This window comes from Centruroides vittatus, unplaced genomic scaffold (assembly GCF_030686945.1).
Source record: "Centruroides vittatus isolate TY-2023 unplaced genomic scaffold, ASM3068694v2 contig_370, whole genome shotgun sequence".
Classification (NCBI taxonomy): Eukaryota; Metazoa; Arthropoda; class Arachnida; order Scorpiones; family Buthidae; genus Centruroides; species Centruroides vittatus.
In genome coordinates this window covers 529094-547547 of record NW_027122193.1, presented here as the reverse complement: position 1 = coordinate 547547, position 18454 = coordinate 529094, and the positions used below count along the sequence as shown (strand labels likewise).

The 18454-nt window shown below is 32.4% G+C and overlaps 1 protein-coding gene across 2 annotated transcripts in view; it reads right to left on the bottom strand.

The window, feature by feature from the left end:
• Positions 1–18454, bottom strand: part of LOC136975275 (MAM and LDL-receptor class A domain-containing protein 1-like) — a 179510-nt gene that overhangs the window by 134442 nt on the left and 26614 nt on the right. The window contains exons 8-12 of one of the 2 annotated variants that reach the window (XM_067270310.1): positions 15310–15377; positions 14061–14329; positions 8762–8852; positions 5716–5844; positions 1253–1518 (exon numbers count right to left, since the gene is read on the bottom strand). In XM_067270310.1, coding sequence (XP_067126411.1) covers positions 1253–1518; positions 5716–5844; positions 8762–8852; positions 14061–14329; positions 15310–15377 — 823 coding nt within the window. The remainder of the gene's footprint in view (positions 1–1252; positions 1519–5715; positions 5845–8761; positions 8853–14060; positions 14330–15309; positions 15378–18454) is intronic. The other variant, XM_067270309.1, reaches the window with a different exon arrangement.

The following is an 18454-nucleotide window of genomic DNA, read 5'->3' as shown; positions in this document are numbered from 1 at the left end:
TATTATATTTCTAGGTGGGTTTTCTACATATTTTTTTTGTTTATTTGCATTTTAAAATTTTTAGATGTTCTATTTTGGAACACTTTGTAAACTGTCATTCCAAAAGTTATGTAAACTTGAAGCTGGCCTATAGAATAGGTTGAAAATGTTAGTTTGTAGCAAAATAAATTATTTTTTAATAGAAATAAAGACGAATCTGCCCAAAAGGGATCACCATTTATTTTCTGCGTTCCGAGACAATACACTTTTCGGCAGCAGACCTTAGGCTACACGCCGGAATTAAAAGGACTTTTTAGTAACTTCTGGCGACGTGTAGCCTAAAAAGGCTACACGTCGCCAGAAGTTACTAAAAAGTCCTTGTAAAAACACAAAACATTTCCAATTAAAATTATAAATAATTTGTAAAAAAGGGAACAGGTGACGTTCAGATGTCTTGCCTGCATCCATCCATACCTTTGGGGGTTGTTCACTGCTTTTACTGATGAAAATAAATTATCTCAGAAAATTAAGGTGCATCTTGGTGAAGAATGTTTATGAATTATTATTGCATTTTAAATATCAAATTCATCAAACTTTCAAATTATTTTTATGTTATTAGTTTAAATTCTTCTTGATTTGCTACGAACTAGGGATAAAATCGAGATTTCAAAGACAGTTTTCATACATTGAACTGTTATCTAACTTAAACCATTTATATTTTATAAAATTATTATTGTTGTTTATAGTAAAAAATATTACTTTGAAAATGTATTTTATAAAGATCCAATAAATTTGCAAATTTTATAAAAGCTACATGGCGAAATGATTGCCTTAAATACTCAGGCTATAAATCTTCTATTTTTAATAATTAATACTAAGTAATTTGCTACTAGAGGTAGATATTAGGTGTTGCCTCTTATCTAAATTAAAGATTATAACTTAAATAATTTAGAATCATCTGAAAGAAAAGAACTGGCCCGGAGCAGAGTTTGAGCTCACAACCTTCACTTACGATATGGTGTGCTTGCCAGTTGTGCAATTACTTGGTATTAATAGCAAATTTAGAGCCCGAGTATTTAAGGCAATCGTTTGGCTACGTATCAATATATTATTGGGCTTTGGATTGTTTAATATACTTTTATATAAGCACTATACAATCATTATTGGAATAATATATTTAAATTAACAGATTGAAAATTTATAATAATAATAAATGTATAATTCCGTTCTACTGTAAATAACAACTTTTATTTAATAATAAATAAATTCATACCTTATAAGCTTTATCACTTTCTATAGTAATTTGAGCAAAATTCCAAGAATTGTTAGATATTTTCATATTACTCCATAAAACTGAGCTTTTACTGTTATCTATATATTGAAGAAGCACTTGAAGATTTCCAGTTCCATAACTTCCACGATAATACCAAAATGTAAAACAATGGGATCCTAAATCGTCGTCAAATGAGGGACTAATAAAATCAGCGGTACTTTCGCCAATTTTAACAGTAGTGTTTGCCTTTGCTTGTAAATAATAACCTGAAAATAATATTTTAAATATTGACAATGCATAAAATGATTTAAAGAAGTGATCAATATATAATAATCCTTTCAATTAACATGGTTAATGCATCCTATAAAAAACAGAGCCCTAAACGATAATTAACACGAATTATACCAAAGATTTTCAAAACGTTTATTAACTTTAAGAAATCTTTCTTATGAAATTTCTTAATGAAATATATCTGCAGATGTAATAATAAGATATAAATGCCAATTTATTTATCATAAAAATATTAGTGTGTCTTTCCATTATTAAAGTATTAAATTTTTAAATGATGACCGTTTCACAAAATAAGGCCAAAATTTGCCACAGAACCATTATTTTTCTACAAATAATTTACCTTATGACAAGTTTAGAGAAATTCAGCCATAAGTTTGATCAGACAGAAACAATTTATTATGTGTGCATTGCAAAGCTCTTTGTTGAATATGTACCGGTACCAGTGGCGTAGCATGGGTGTCAGCTGCCCAGGGCGGAGGAAAATTTTGCCGCTACGATTAAGTATTATTATTATTTATCATGAGATTTTGCCGCTCCCTTAAAGTGCCGCCTGGGATGGGCCGCCCCTGCGCCCCCACTACGCTACGCCACTGACCGGTACCTGATATCTTAAAAATATAAATATACCCTCAAAAATAACACCGCCTTTATTGAATTTTTACCTGCCTTATTTGAAACTTGTTACGAATTTAAAAACCATGCTAATTTAAGAAACACATTAATGCTAGTAAGACCATGTTATACATATTAAAACAATACATTTCTCATAGAATTAAATTGTCATCAATGACATTCTTTGATTTTGTTCAGAATCGCATAATTTGCTATCCAACTGATATTTGAAAAAAACTGCAATAAAATTTTATCTTGGTTGCTTGCTGTTCTCTATTGTATGTATTTTCTTAGCACAATGTTGCCGTTGAGAACATATCACACAGGAAACACTTTCGGAGGAAAAAGGTTGGTTGATTGGTTTGAATGGATTATACCATTCACACCAATAAACCAATCTTTTTCCTCCGAAAGTGTTTCCTGTGTGATATGTTCACGACTGCAACATTGTGCTAAGAAAATACATATAATAGTCTGTTTCCAATAGACTCGATCGGAGTGGTGATTGAGTCTATTGGAAACAGATAGCATGCCTTGTGCTCTTTAACTTGTTTTTCCAACACGCGGCTGGTTTCACCAATATAACATTTAGAATTTTCGCATTAGACAGTACCGAACAAATGCTATAACTTTTTATAGCAGTATTGCATCTCTCAAATATATTTTTTATATATGGCATTGTACGGTATATTCTATCCTGTTTACACTGTTTTATATAATACCTGTTATTGGATATTTGTTTCGCTGTTTTACTACACCTGATAAAGGATTATAGAGTTAAAACTCATTTTATTTTAATGTTTATTTTTATTCTTATTTTATTTATTTATATTACCATAAAAAATGTAAAAACGTTTAAATAAGCTCTAATGTAAGTTGTAATTTGAATATATTATTCTGGTAGATAAAAATGTTAGTATTCTAATTCTTTAAAAAATAAGTTCTTGTAAACATTTAACGCTCTATTGGAGATTCACATTTCAGTATTATGTCTGTTTGATTGAGTTCAAGCCTGTTCTGATGAGGAGCTGAGAGACCTCAAAAAATGTTTAATAAGAAAAAATAAACAGATATAAAAATAAAATAGCATTCTAGTTACATGTATAAAAATTACAATTACATCATAAAATCGCACACATCTGAACCTTAAAAGCAAAATTCCAGAAAAGTTTAATGCACATAAAACACAAACGTTCAGTGTTTGAAATACAGTCATACAGTGATTGAAATACAATTACATTTTACCCATTATACCTTGTGTTCTACTAAAAAAGTTACTTGTTTGATAGAATATCCAAATTGTTATAAAAATACTCATGTGTGTATGCACTTCTACTGACCCAACTCTCAGATTGTGAAATATACTGGGGCCACATTATTAACTTAGCACTTTGCATACCAGTATATCAATATTCCATATAGTCAAACAAAAAAATATCACAGAACTGGCAAAAATTGTGCTGGATAATAATTTTGTCCCTGTATGGAATGATATCAAGATATTAAAATCACTCACAGATCTGAAAACAACTTTTACTTGGAAAACGTCACTAATCTTAAAGCATAAATCAGTTTATCAACCTACACTAATAGCAAGATTGAGGCCGAAGTTTTAAACGCGAAAACGTGTACGTCGGATGTTCGGCGCCACCTTCCTGTAAGCCTAGAAGTTTGACAATGGCATTTGGAATGTCGAGCATGATTCCACTGACTTTCCAAACGCCATTGTCAAACTTCTAGGCTTACAGGAAAGTGGCACTGAACGTCCGACATACACGTTTTCGTGTTTAAAACTTCGGCCTCAACCTCGCTAATGATTTCAGAGCATTAGCTTCATTTACAAAGAATATTTGATTAACTACGTTAATTATCCAGCTTTTCATCATATATTCATTCCAAAATTTAAGTTACGCAATTTTCGACACTTTATTTCCGACCTTTATCATAGAAACTGTTGTATTTAATTATTTCTATATTCTTATATTCTTTACTTCTAATTTTTGTTGTATTTTTATTTCTCTTTATTTGTAAAATTCAAATGTAATCTTCAATGTATATTTAAATCTCTGTTGTACGTGCTTTACATTATACAGTAGAACCTCTATTATCCGGACTAATTGGGGATGAAGGTAGTCCGGATAAGGAAAAAATCCGGATAATCGAAAAAATAATAATTGACAGTGCATATAGCAGACATGGGCAAATGCGGCTCTTTTTGAGTTACATGCGGCTCTTGCTGAGTGTTAATTTCTGTTTTTTATTATTGTTTTTACAATTTTATTTTTATAATTTTATGAAAAGATGTTTGTTAAAAAAATTAAATATTTGTTTTATATTATATTTATATTATATAATAAAATCACGCGCCTTACCATACTATCCGCCACGACAGTACAGAACTGCGGCTCCCATGCATTTTGCAAAACCTACATTTTGGCTCCCAGTGAACTCTTGCTTGCCCACCCCTGGCATATAGTATGAATAATTTTTATTTGTCTACATTTACATATAGCTTCAATATTAAATTATTTTTTATTAAGAAATTCAATTAACGATATTTGTTTAAAGCTAGCTGTTCTTTTTGAAGCTGCTAAATCGTGAATACTTTTAAGACATATAAGTTGTCCTGAGTTACACTCTTCTTAGCTCTCAAACCACTTCATGGTGACATCTAAGCACCGAAAAGCTTCAGAATGTGTAGGACCAATATCTCTTACTTCGCAAATCTCTTCGTTTTTTTGATCTTGTTTATCCGAGGCAGATATTTCTTTAATTATTTTCTCATCATTCAAAATTTGGAATCCAGGATCGTTCGCATCGCAATTTAACCACTCGGTTACAACTTCTTCGTCACATTCAGCACATATTGAAATTTGTGCTATTGCTTCCGCAATGTCTCCTATACCACTTTCTACTGTTACTGAAATTTACTAATGGTCTTTTCAAAATTTTGTTCCATGCATTCCATCACGTACGTACATAAACAGTGTCGCAATTTGCCAAGTGCAAATCAGAAAATTCGTACAATTTTTGTTTATGTTGAACAATCCGGATAATCGAAAATCCGGATAATAGAGGTCCGGATAATGGAGGTTCTACTGTATTTAGAAAGTCATTCTGAAGAAGACATTTCATAATGTTTAAAATGCTTGAAAGAAAAATATATAAGTTTCTATCTTAAATGTTTGTGTTTTTATCTGCTCATATCACACCCAGGAAACTGATTTCTGTTTACTGATAATAATGATAATTTTGCTTAATTTATTGATTTATTAATACTTACTTGAAAATGGTTAATTATATATTTTTTATTATTTATATTATTTATTTATTATCACGGTGCTTTCATATTAAAAAGTCATGATAACAATTACTATTAAATTAGCTCTGTAGTCTTGACAAAACTGTTTAAAATTCGTAATTTAATATCACAACTTTATAAGACTATTCTAATAGAACAATCATCTATTATTCTGTATTAAATTTTATTAATATTATATCTCAAAATTAAATTTAAAATAATTCTACTAAATTTAGCAGCTCATAATTACTTATCTTACCATATTCTGTTCCAGTGGTGTGATCAAATTTTGGACCGTTCTTTAAATTTCTTCCTCGGAGCCAATAATAATCACTACTCGTTTCCTTTTGAGTCCATCCGCAAACATCACTTTCAAAGTCACATAATTCTTTAAAAAATTAAATAAATTAAAGAATAATTTAAATATAATATTTTGATTTTTAAATTTAATAACACTAATACAACATTGTGTACAATATACAACCACCAAAGTCGAATTATCGGGCTAGAGTCGGCTATAATAAATAAATAATTAATAAGACAATTTGGCACTAGAGCTTGGCGTTAGGCGCCATCTCTTACTAAATTTAATAATTATAATTATAATTAAATTAAATAATTTAATAATTTGGAACTGGAGGAAAAAAAAATCGGCCTGAAGCAGGACTCGAACCCGCAACTTCTGCTATCCGTGCAGACACGTTACCAGTTACGCTACCCGGACCTTCGGTCTGACCTCCTCCTCCAGTATATATAAGCTAACACGACGACCATCGACGGCCATAAAATATGTACAATAGTTTAAAATATTATATATAAACCACATGCAAGATCTTATTTCGCCAAGGAAAATGTTTAAATTTAATATTACATTCTGTCGTTAGAATGTTATATTCTAATGATAGAATGTAATATAACACTTGAGGATTGCTTGTAAAACAAGCCAAAAATGTTTGTGATTATTAAACGTTTTCCTTAGCAAAATAAGATGTATGTGGTTTATGTCACTGCTGAGAGTAAGTAATTGAGAAAAACATTATAAATAATTTTATGATGATATATAAATTATGTAAACTTTTACTTATTAATTTTACCACAAAAAAATATAATTCTGTAATATTTTAAAACTTATTTCTGTACTCCAATCATTCAATCATATATAACTTAAATTATTTTTGATATAACCAAAAATTCATTTGTAGTTTTAAAAAATTATAAAATATCTTGTATACAAAAGCTTTAAAACTGTTTTCAATCAAATACATATTTACTTCTGCAAACGATTTGGTACCATCAATCTTAAAATGTGAATTCGATAAGACACTGGAGGGAATGAAAAAGGGATAGTATAGATAGCAGAACTTATAATGGCCCTAGGAGAAACACTAAAAATGAAATGTATATGACTGTCCAACGCCAAAAGATTTCGAAAAGAGCTTAATGGTTCCAATTCCAAAGAAGAAAGGAGCACAGAAATGTCAGGATCATAGGACACTAAGTCTAGTCTCATACACATCGAAAATTCTGTGTGGAATGATCTATCGATGGATAGAAAGAAAAGTAGAAGAAAACCTATCAGAAGACCAATTTGGTTTCAGACAAAACAGAGATACACAAGAAGCTATACTGAGCTTAAGGATGCTTATCGAACAGCTTATTCATGTAAAAAGGCAAGCACTCATAGCATTTATAGACATAGAGAAGGCCTTTGACAATGTGGACTGGAACATAATGTCCAGATCTCCGAGGAACCTGAAGGTAGATTACAAGGATAGGCAAATACTATACCAGCTATACAAGAATTAAACTGTGGTTAGAAAAGAAGAAGAAACCAATATAATGAAAGGAGTAAGACAAGGTTATGGACTATCATCACTATTGTTTAACGTATACATAGAAGAGGCGATGAAAGTATTCTACACTACTAACACAAAAGGTATAAAAGTGAACAGAAAGTTGTACAGCACAATAAAGTTTGCTGAAGGCATTGCAATGATAGCAGAAGATGTAGATGATCTAAAGATAGCTTTTGGAACAATTTAAAAGACGTGGAATGAGAATAAATAAGAAAAAAAAAGGAACAAAGAGGAATGAACATCTATTTGGATAGTGAAAAAATAGAAGTGAGCAAGTTCACATACCTTGGAAGCATAATTACCTAAGACGGAAGGAGTGGAAGAGATGTTACAGTGAGAATAGCCTAAGCAAAACAAGCATTCTATAGAAAATGACAGATGTTTAACATCAAAATATATATCAATTGATGTTAGGAAGCAATTCATTAAGAATTTCATCTGGAGCATAGCATTGTATGGTTCACAGACATGGACACTCTGAATAGTAAAGAAAAGAAAACTGGAGGCCTTTGAGATGTGGTGTTGGCGAAGAATGATGTGAATGTCATGGACAGAGAGAAAGAGGAATGAGGAGGTTTTAAGAGAGGCAACAGAGAAGAGATAGATTTTGACAATGATAGAGAAAAGGAGAAACAACTTGACTGGTCATCTAAATTTGACACTCAGAATGGATGAATGTTTTATTGGAAGAAAAGATAGAGAGCAAAAGGGAATGTGGACGACCCAGAGTGGAATATCTCGACAAGTTATATAGAAAAGGCCTTACCAACAGATAAAACAGCTAGCTAAGTGAAGAGAAAAGCTATAATACTGCACACATCCATGTTTGCCCACCAACCATTGGTTGAGGAGAGAGAGAGAGAGAGAGACCAAAAAAAGAAAAAAATAGAACAAATTTCAGTATTCTTAACAATTTTCTTAAAATGTGGAATAAATAAACCTCTGCGTGCATGCTCCATATCATTTAGTATTACAGAATTACAGAAAGCCATTATTTAAGCCTATCATTGGAAAATACACATTTCATACGAGATAAACAATAAAAACATTTCCTGCACCAATTGCTTTTTCCCCAAGTTCTGCCAAAAACAATATATCAAAAATCCACTGTAGTTTTCTTTTTTTTACAAAAGTTAGAATTATTATACTAAAATAATAATCTTGTTAAAATAATTTTACTATTCTTATTAATTTATCCAGAAATTAGTCAATTAAGTCTATAAAAATTTATAATATAAAATTATTTTTTAAAATAATTTTATTTAAAAACTTTTATAGATAAAAACTAAATTTGTTAAACCAAATTTACTTTCTATGCTATTTTATCTAAAATTCAAACTTTGCCAAAATTTAATTAAAGAGAGATCTCCATTAAATTAATTATTAAGTATTTAATTATATTAATTATTTTACATCTATTTGTAAATTTATAAGGCGTATTTTACAAACCGTATTTAGAACATCGACCAACAATTAATCCTATTTCATCTAGGGCAATATCTCCTGCAAAACCATCTCCGGGAACGGCTTCAAACTCCAACTACAAATCAAAAATTTCGTTAAAAATAACTTCAGCTATTAATAAATTTAAAAAAATATTTTTAACGATTATATTTGATATAAAATAATCAGAAAGTATTTGAAAAATAAATCGGTTCATTTTATATAAATATATTATTTTAAAAATAAGTAATTAGATTCATTTTAAAATGTTTTATAAAGTACAAGAATTTCAGAATAAAGTATGGTATTTTCAGATTTTTCAGCAAAATGCTTTAAAAAATTGATTATCTTTGCAATAAATTTAAAATTGTTTTCTCTCTTTAAATTTACAAATAATTATTTTAAAAGTCATTCAACAAATTGCTTATGTACTTGAGTTCTTTATAGAGATATAATTATTTTATCTAATTGTATGTAATAATTAAGTTTAATGTTCAAAATTTTTATTAGTATTATTTATTTCTTTTTCTTTAAGTTTATAAGTACAGTAGAGACTCGTTAATCGAAACCCCGGTAATCAGAATCGTCGGTAATCCTCACGATTTTCAGTCGGACTGTGTCGTGCTAAATCGAACGTTTTTGATACTAAATTTACTTCTAAAGTATAATTTTCATGTTTTTATATTCTTCAATATATTTATTTTGTTTGTACAAAATGAAGAAATAATTTTTAACGATATGATAGCCTCGATTATTATTATAAAAATTTTCGTTAGGCTTAAAATCAACGAAAATTTCAACACGAAGCGACATGCAATGGAGAAAAATTTGAACATCGGACAGGTTAATATATTTATTCGTACATAATCGGTAATCAGAACAAATCACTAATCTGAACAACCCCAGTCTCCAATTAATTCCGATTTTCGGTTCTCTACTGTACATAAAAAATCAGTGATTATACAGTTATTCTTAATTTATTCATGTTAAAAAATGTAATATTTAATGGAGTTCAAAATTAAATAATTGCCGTAACAAATCAATGCATTATACAAGATAAATGGACCACTTTGAGCAGTGTGTAAAGGTTTGTTACAGTATATCAATGACATTATGGACATTCTCAGAAATTTTTCAGGGAGAAGTAAAGCTTGGAGACAAATAATTCAATCAATAAATGTTTATTTAATTATTTAAATTTTTGTGTTTATTCACAAGTAGATTACATAATACAGTGTAGCATCAGTACAGAAAGACAGACAAAGTATTTCACAGTTGAGGGTATAAGGCTACATATCTCAAATATGTTTACAAATATAAACAACAACACACAACACCGGAGTGTAGTAAACAACGTATCCTATGAACTGATAATCGTATGAGACAAGAAAACAAAAGAGAAAGTTCACCACTAATGTTTTCGAACTCCCCGAGTTCTTCTCCAGGTGTTAAAAGGAATTCTGATGGAACATAAAACATTTGTAATACGAATCCGAACGAATAGAGAAATATTTGTCGTGTTGTGCATTGCATTCGTATGGTTAGCAGATCTTGACATTTAAAGATCGGTGTCAATCAGTGCCTGCCAGGCTATCGACAAAACAAACTCCTCTTTATAATTGATGCATGTAGCGATAAGGCTAGATTTATATATGTGAATGGCCTCCAACCATCTTAGTGTTCTGTGTGGGGCAAAGTGAGGATAAGCTTTGCCTGGTTAAAGGCCACCACAATGTATGGATCCATGGCATATTTGGCAAGGGCAGTGGTATTTCTCAAATGTTGTATGCCCACAAGGTGCTCCTATTATCTGACCCCCCAGGGGTAGATTAGATGAGTCAATGTAAACCAGGTCCCTATCAAATCTGCTGTCCCTAATGGGAATACTGTTTATGCCAGTCAGTCTGTTCTGGTTGGGGGGTCCTTCCCATTGTGGAGGATGTCAAAGATGGTTAGGTGCCTTCCGAATGTGATCTTAACAAGGCATTTCTTGGTGATCTCGGTACACAACGATCTTACGTATTGATTAAATGGTAATAAGACAGTTGACAGCAAAGTCCTTCAATGGTTCCTCCTTGGGGGTCAGATTGCAGGAGCATCTCACAGACATACAACATTTGAGAAATTCTACTGCTCTCGCCAAATATGCCATGGATCCATATTTTCTGGTGGCCTTTAACCAGGCAAAGCTCATCCTCACTTTGCCCCACACAGAACACTAAGATGGTTGGAGGCCATTCACATATATAAATCTAGCCTTATCGCTACATGCATCAATTATAAAAGGAGTTGGTTTTGTCGATAGCCTGGCTGGCACTGATTGACACCGATCTTTAAATGACAAGATCTGCTAACCATACGAATGCGATGCACAACACGACAAATATTTCTCTATTGTTCGGATTCGTATTACAAATGTTTTATGTTCCATCAGAATTCTTTTTAACACCTGGAGGAGAACTCGGGGGAGTTCAAAAACATTAGTGGCAAACTTTCTCTTTTGTTTTCTTGTCTCATACCGATTATCAGTTCATAGGATACGTTGTTTACTACACTCCGGTGTTGTGTGTTGTTGTTTATATTTGTAAACATATTTGAGATATGTAGCCTTATACCCTCAACTGTGAAATACTTTTTCTGTCTTTCTGTACTGATGCTATACAGGTATACCTTGACTTACGTCCCTCTCGAGTTACGTCGTTTCCTGATTTTACGTTGTTTGTCAAAAAAGTATTATGGAAAAATAAAAATCAAGTTTAAGTCAGTTTATTCGACTTTAAATCCATCCGCCATAAACATTAAAGTCGTAATATCACTAGAAAAGCATTGAAAGCACATAAAATCATATTAAAATATGTACATTTACAGTAAATGTTAATACAATCATCATAAATCCTAGGGAACGAACCATGAAAACATCTGTGTTTCTGTGTTGTCGTCTTATTTAGCGGTCTTTAAGTTTCCTCCATTATTGGCGTTTAGTTACGACGTAAGTCGAAACTACGACTTACGTCGTACCTACACAAGTAAATTCGACTTATGTCGTTTTTCGACTTACGTCGCCTCTCCTGGAACCAATTACTGACATAAGTCGAGGTATACCTGTACTGTATTATGTAATCTACTTGTGAATAAACACAAAAATTTAAATAATTAAACAAACATTTATTGATGGAATTATTTGTGTCCAAGCTTTACTTCTCCCTGAAAAATTTCTGAGAATGTCCATAATGTCATTGATATACTGTAACAAACCTTTACGCACTGCTCAAAGTGGTCCATTTATCTTGTATAATGCAGTGATTTGTTATGGAAAATATTTAATTTTAAACCCCATTAAATATTGCATTTTGTAACATGAATAAAATTAAGAATAACTGTAGAAATTTGCAAATTAAAATCATTAATAGAGTAATTCTAATTTATTAATCTAATTACTAAATTTATACACTTTATTATGCAATTATTATCTGACTAAACCTTTTAATTAAATATTTTCAATCATACATGTTTGAAAACAAAGTTTAATATGCAAATAACAGAAAATTCTTGTTTTATTATTCTTGGAAAAAGGAAAAATAATAAAAATAAATTCATTGTAATAGCTAATAAAATATAACTAGTTCAAAAAAGTTCAGAAAGTTCAAAAAAAGTAAAAATTTACATCAAATTCATATTATATTAGTTTATTTAACTTAAATAAAGTCTCTATAGCTCCATTACTACAAAATTCAGAAATTAGCGACTTTATAAAGAAACAACTAATACATAATGCATTAGAAATCTCATTAGCTCAAGATATTGAAGAAATACATAAGAGAAGAGAGCCTAAATGGTATAAAATATTGCTAAATTACCCCTTCAATAATAACTATATGTTATCCAATATGTCATTTACAGTCAAGAACTTTTTCATTCAACTGAGATTAAATAGCAATATGATTATAATTAATAACAGAATCTATGAAATTTCCAAAAGTAGCTGTCCAAGATGTCGAGAATTATTCACTAAGTATCACGTTTTCTGTGAATGTAAAAAAAACTATGAACTAAGAATTAAAATGGATTTAAACCAATTAAATTTCATTACAGAAGAAATTCAAATGTATCGTTTCTTCCAAGATGCAGATACTGCTATGATTTACAAATTATATAATTATACAAAAACCTTTTGTAAAACAATCCTTTTAAGGGTTAAAGTATTTGAATTGATCCTAACATTGTATATAATAAGATGAACAGATAAAACCGAATGTGTTATAATTATGGCTATGATCAATGTTCATTCTATGTTATAACTCCCTGTAATAACAGGCTATGGCCTAATATGACTAATAAATGATTATTGTTATTGTTATTATTAAATAAAGTTAAATTAATTAATTAAATTTTATAAAAATTTATCATTATTCAATACATTAATCATATCAATATTATTTTCAACATATTACATTAATAATTATTATCAAGAAGTATCTTAACTCAGCCTAATTTCATTACTATTATCCTAATAACATGATCAAAATATTTTTCCTATCTTCTTTTGATGTCACATTTATGGATACAATCCAAATAAATATTCTTTATTCAAAAATAATATTTCTCTGTTTAACTTTTGTATCTATTGATATATCTATTTTGAAATGATGCTATATCAACTCATGCATATAAATTGGTCGGTAGTATCGGAAATTCTTGTTAGTTCAAAACTGAAGGAAGAAAATAATTGTGACTTCGAATTATCTAAGATTTACATACATTTCATGTAACTGATGTAATTTATTAAGCAAACAGTTCAAAATGTAGCCCAAATTACTTTTAAAGTGGCCAAAAATGTAGTAAGTCACCCAAAAGTAGTAGCCTAGAGACCTACAAATATCTCAATACGCTTGCTACTCGTAGTCCAATCTCGCAATTCCAAAAACTAACTGTATTTTATTAGATGACAGAAACAAAGGGAATGTAAGGTGACACCCAAAAAATATGTTATTGTAAAAGCAAAGTTAAGCGTTGTTCTTGGTCTATTGTTCTCTTATACTATGGAGAAACATCAAATAAATAAACAAGTTAACACATGCATATCAAAGTTTGGACAGAATTTTCACTTCAAAGTTCAAAGTAGCCGTATTTCAAATTAATCAAATTCCTTAACATGTAAATCTTTATATCCTTGGCTGGATAAATAGTACAGTTATGAACTAATGGGATTTCAAACTGTCCGAGTTCGAATTAATGAGGATTTACTGAATATAAAATTTATTTTGAGAATAAAAACTTTAAGTTATAAATTAATACATTGACTTACTTTGTAATCTTTTTCTTCCAAATAAATAGTTACTTGGTAATTGTACCATTTATCCGATTGTGTTCCAAATTTTCGCCAAATTTTTTTTGGTTTATTATTTAATGGATTTAGATAAACATTCAATTCTCCTACATGGGCACCAAACATATAATAGTAAAAAGATAAACAGATTTCTTGATTTCTTCCTTTAATAGAAGCGGATTGAAGTAATGCTTTCGCATCTTTTTTAATCGAAGCTTTGTCTGGAGTTGAAATAAAAATATAATGTCCTGAAAAATAAGAAAATTTAAATTAAATTTGAATTAATTAAATCATATAAAATTCAATTATTCAATTACTTTTGTGAATTTTAAATTAAAATGAACATTTAAAAATTTATATTGTTATTTCTTAATAACTAAACACTAGTCAAAAATTTCACAATTTCAAATTAATTGACTAATAAAAGAATTTCACTACTACAATAAAAGAAACAGTTTTCTACAATAGTTCCACAGAAACAATAAAACAGAATTCTGTTTCATCCTATAAAATAAATAACTCTTATAGTAATACAGCTGACCCTTGATAATCCGACATGCTTCAGTAATCCGAACATGCTCAGTAGTCCGACGCATCTCCCGTCAAGGTCACCGTAGTCCCCGTCCCGTTACATGTCTGCTTGCACAGAAAGATGTCGCGACACGAATCTCCCCACCCAATTCTTACACAATGACACACATTTCTTGTGTTTTCTGTGAGCAGTTCTGTACGTACTGTATTATTTATGCCTATACATACTGTACGTACATTTATTGGCTTCCATATTTCTTTTAATAAACATGTTTTAGTTAACCGAAATGGGTGTTTCATTTCCGTATTAACCTAGGCAGCATTTTAATCATAAAATGCAGGAATATTGTAGGCTACTGCTAGCAAAACAATGCTAAATATATAATCACTTTCAGTAATCCGACACCCCTTTTGTCCCATACCTGTCTGATTATCAAGGGTCAGCTGTATTGTGCATTTTACTCATAAAATGTAGGAATATTGTAGGCTACTGCTAGCAAAACAATGCTAAATATGTAATCACTTTTGGTAATCCGACACCCCTTTTGTCCCATACCTGTCTGATTATCAAGGGTCAGCTGTAATGTGTTCAACTCAATATCAAGGGTCAACTCTAAAATATCAGCTATTTGTTTTCTAATAAATAATTGATAATTGATACTCGTAAAATAAATTGAAAATGCAAAGAATATCAAACCTTTTCCATTTAATGGTTCTACTGGTCCGGTATTTTGTGGAACTGAAGATTTATTTCGCAAAATCCATCTATTATTTTATTATTATTTTATAATTATTTTCTCGGTTTCCTTTTTGTATGTATCGGGTTTTCTTGGTTTGTACCGTGTCGCGTGGAATTTTCTTATGATGTCACCTTAGGATACGTGAGAAGCTTTCTGATTGGTCCAGAGTGGGACAATAAGTGAAGCGGACTTCCGGAGAGCGGGAAATATAAATTGAGGGACTCTCACGATTGAGGACACTTTTTGGCTGCTTTTGGATTCGTCGAGGAAGGTTGCCGAGGAAGGGTCAGCAAGGACGTCGGAGTTAGACCGGGAGAACAGGAGTCTAGAAAGGGCGACCACTTTCAGTCGGGAAGCACAATCCGTTTCCATCGTAGTGTAATTGAGAAGTATCAACGAGGGACGTACTTCTGGTGACGTAAATTACGTTCAGGTATCGGAAAGAACTATTAGTTTTGTGAATTAACGTAAAGAAAAGGAACGCTTGGAACTCGAGATCGTGTTGCATTTACTTAACATAATACCGTGATTCGTCGAAGGCTAATATATGCAATTATTGTATAGAAGGAAAATGTGTATGTATATATGTATATAGAGTATTGTAAATTTCGTTAGTTTTAAGTCGTGTATCGTGTAAACTTGAGGGTTAGGAAGCATCTCGCGGTTATTGTACTGTTAGAATAAATTACTGTTGTTTCGCCAAATTCGTGCACGTGTAATTGGTCATTACTTGAGTCCTTAACATACATCCTTATTACATCCGTGGACTTAGATCCATCGGATAATCAACATTGGCGTCCGCGACAGGATATTGATCGGGTTGTTTGTTGTAAAAGGACCGACCAAACGTGCATCTTGTATTAACCCCTCATCCTACTGCCGCTTATATCTGTAATTATAGCCATTGGAATTGTAAATTATATTATTGTAAAACCAAAAGGTTTCGGTAAACTATGGATGAACAAATTACCAGCGGATCTTCAGGGGCAGGGGAATTGGGCAATGTGCCTATTGTAACGGGATTTATGGGCATGATCCCATGTTTTTCGAACCTGCCCGGAGATATTTTAGATGTGAGTAGGTTTTTCCAAACCGTCGAGAACGTCGCGTCGTTGGCAAGCTGGGATGAGACTGTGAAGGTCACCGTAGTTCAAGCCCGCCTAAAAGGTGAGCCCTTGTCTTTATTTTTCGATTTAAGGGACCAGGGCGTCATGAGCTATGATGAAATAAGGAGGGCTCTTATAAAGTGCTTTGGTCGTAAAGAAAAAGAACAGGACCCGTTTGATCAGGTATTAAAGATCTCCCAGAGAAGAGGGGAGAGGGTTTGCGAATACGGGATTAGGATTAAGTCGTTGTTTTCACGAGCGGTGACGCGCAATTCTAATTTAGCGACGCTTCGCGACAATGCTGTTAAGGAATGCTTTATAAAAGGACTACTAGCGGAGATTAGGAGGCAGGTGATGCAGAGGCGGCCGGACACCTTGGATGAGGCGATAGTAAAGGCCGAAGAAGAAGAGGAAATCGAATCGGCCTGCAACAAACGAGGTGGGATAAGTGAGGTATGCGCAAATGTTGAGCATGAAAGGGGGTTGGAGAGAAGGGAAGTACAATTGGGTAAGCGTGTAGAGGAGTTGGAGACTCAAATAAGGAGTTTGACCGAGTCCATGGCATCTTTACTCGAGCACATGAAGGGGAACAATAACCGCGAGAGGTGGGGAAAAGAGCGCCGTTGTTACACGTGTGGTGAAATAGGCCATATTTCGAGAAAATGCAACAAGAGAAGAGGTTTAAACTAGTCAGAGGTCATTTGAAAGGTCAGGCGAATGACCGGTTAGTTAAATTAGAACTGACCAGAAAGATCCACTTGTCAGACCGGGGGTTACCGATTGTAAGAGGTGTAATCCTAGGACGTGAAATTGCTGGTCTAGTAGATACAGGTGCAGAAAGGACCGTAATTAAGAATGAATTGACTGAATATATCAGGCGTGAAAATAGGAATTGGGTGGTCCCAAACAATTCATGTATTAGTGGGATGTCGGGAGCACTCATAAACAGTGATGAGGCCGTAGCAATCGAGTGCTGTTTCCACGATGGGAAAAAGGTATGCACGACAACACCAAGTGTTGGGTTTCCTGAAAGGGCAGGTTACGAGATGATCATCGGGATGGACATTATTTGCCAGCACCCTGGGCTGTTGGTGGGGATCGAATCAGTGGTTAAGGCAGATAAGCAAGGTCGTGAAGGGAGATTTTGTATTAATATAAATAGTGAGGTAGGGGTGGCAGAGGTAGAAAGAGAGGTGTGGAGATTGGATCACCTAGATGAACCGGTTAAGAGGAAAATAATAAATATTTTGAGAAAGTATCCGGACGCTATTGCTAGCGAAATTGCCGAGTTATCTGGCACTAGCAGACATATGCACTCTGTTAGCCTGACGTCGGAACGTCCGGTCAACGTTAGACAGTACCGAATTCCGTACAGTTACTTACCTGGCCTTAAGAAGCAAGTTAGTGAGCTGATAAAAGCAGGTATATGTGAGGAGAGCTCATCGGAGTGGAACTCTCCTATACATGTTGTTCCTAAAAGCTCTGGTGAGATTCGTATCACTTTGGACCTGCGAAAAATTAATGATATAACAGAACCCCAAATATTCCCGATGGCTCGAATAGACGACATCTTATCCCAACTTAATGGGAACAGATATTTCTCGGTATTGGACTTAAAAGCAGGGTATTTCCAGATTCCTCTAGATCCCAAGGTAAGACACATATTTGCGTTCTCCACACCATGGGGAAAATACCAACTTTGTAGGATGCCTCAGGGTGGGAAGAATAGTGGGAGGTTTTTCCAATACATTATGACGAAGATCTTAGCAAAATTTGTCGGAAATAGCTGCTTTGTGTTTCAAGATGATATTGTATTATTTTCACAAAGTTTGGAGGATCATCTTGAGCTTGTCGATCGAGTAATTAGTACATTAAGGGATGAGGGCCTAAAATTAAATCCGAGTAAATGCCAAATATTAGCAAAGGAGGTGAGATATTTAGGACATATTATTAATAGCGAGGGTGTGCGACCTGATCCCAACAATGTTGAGTCGAT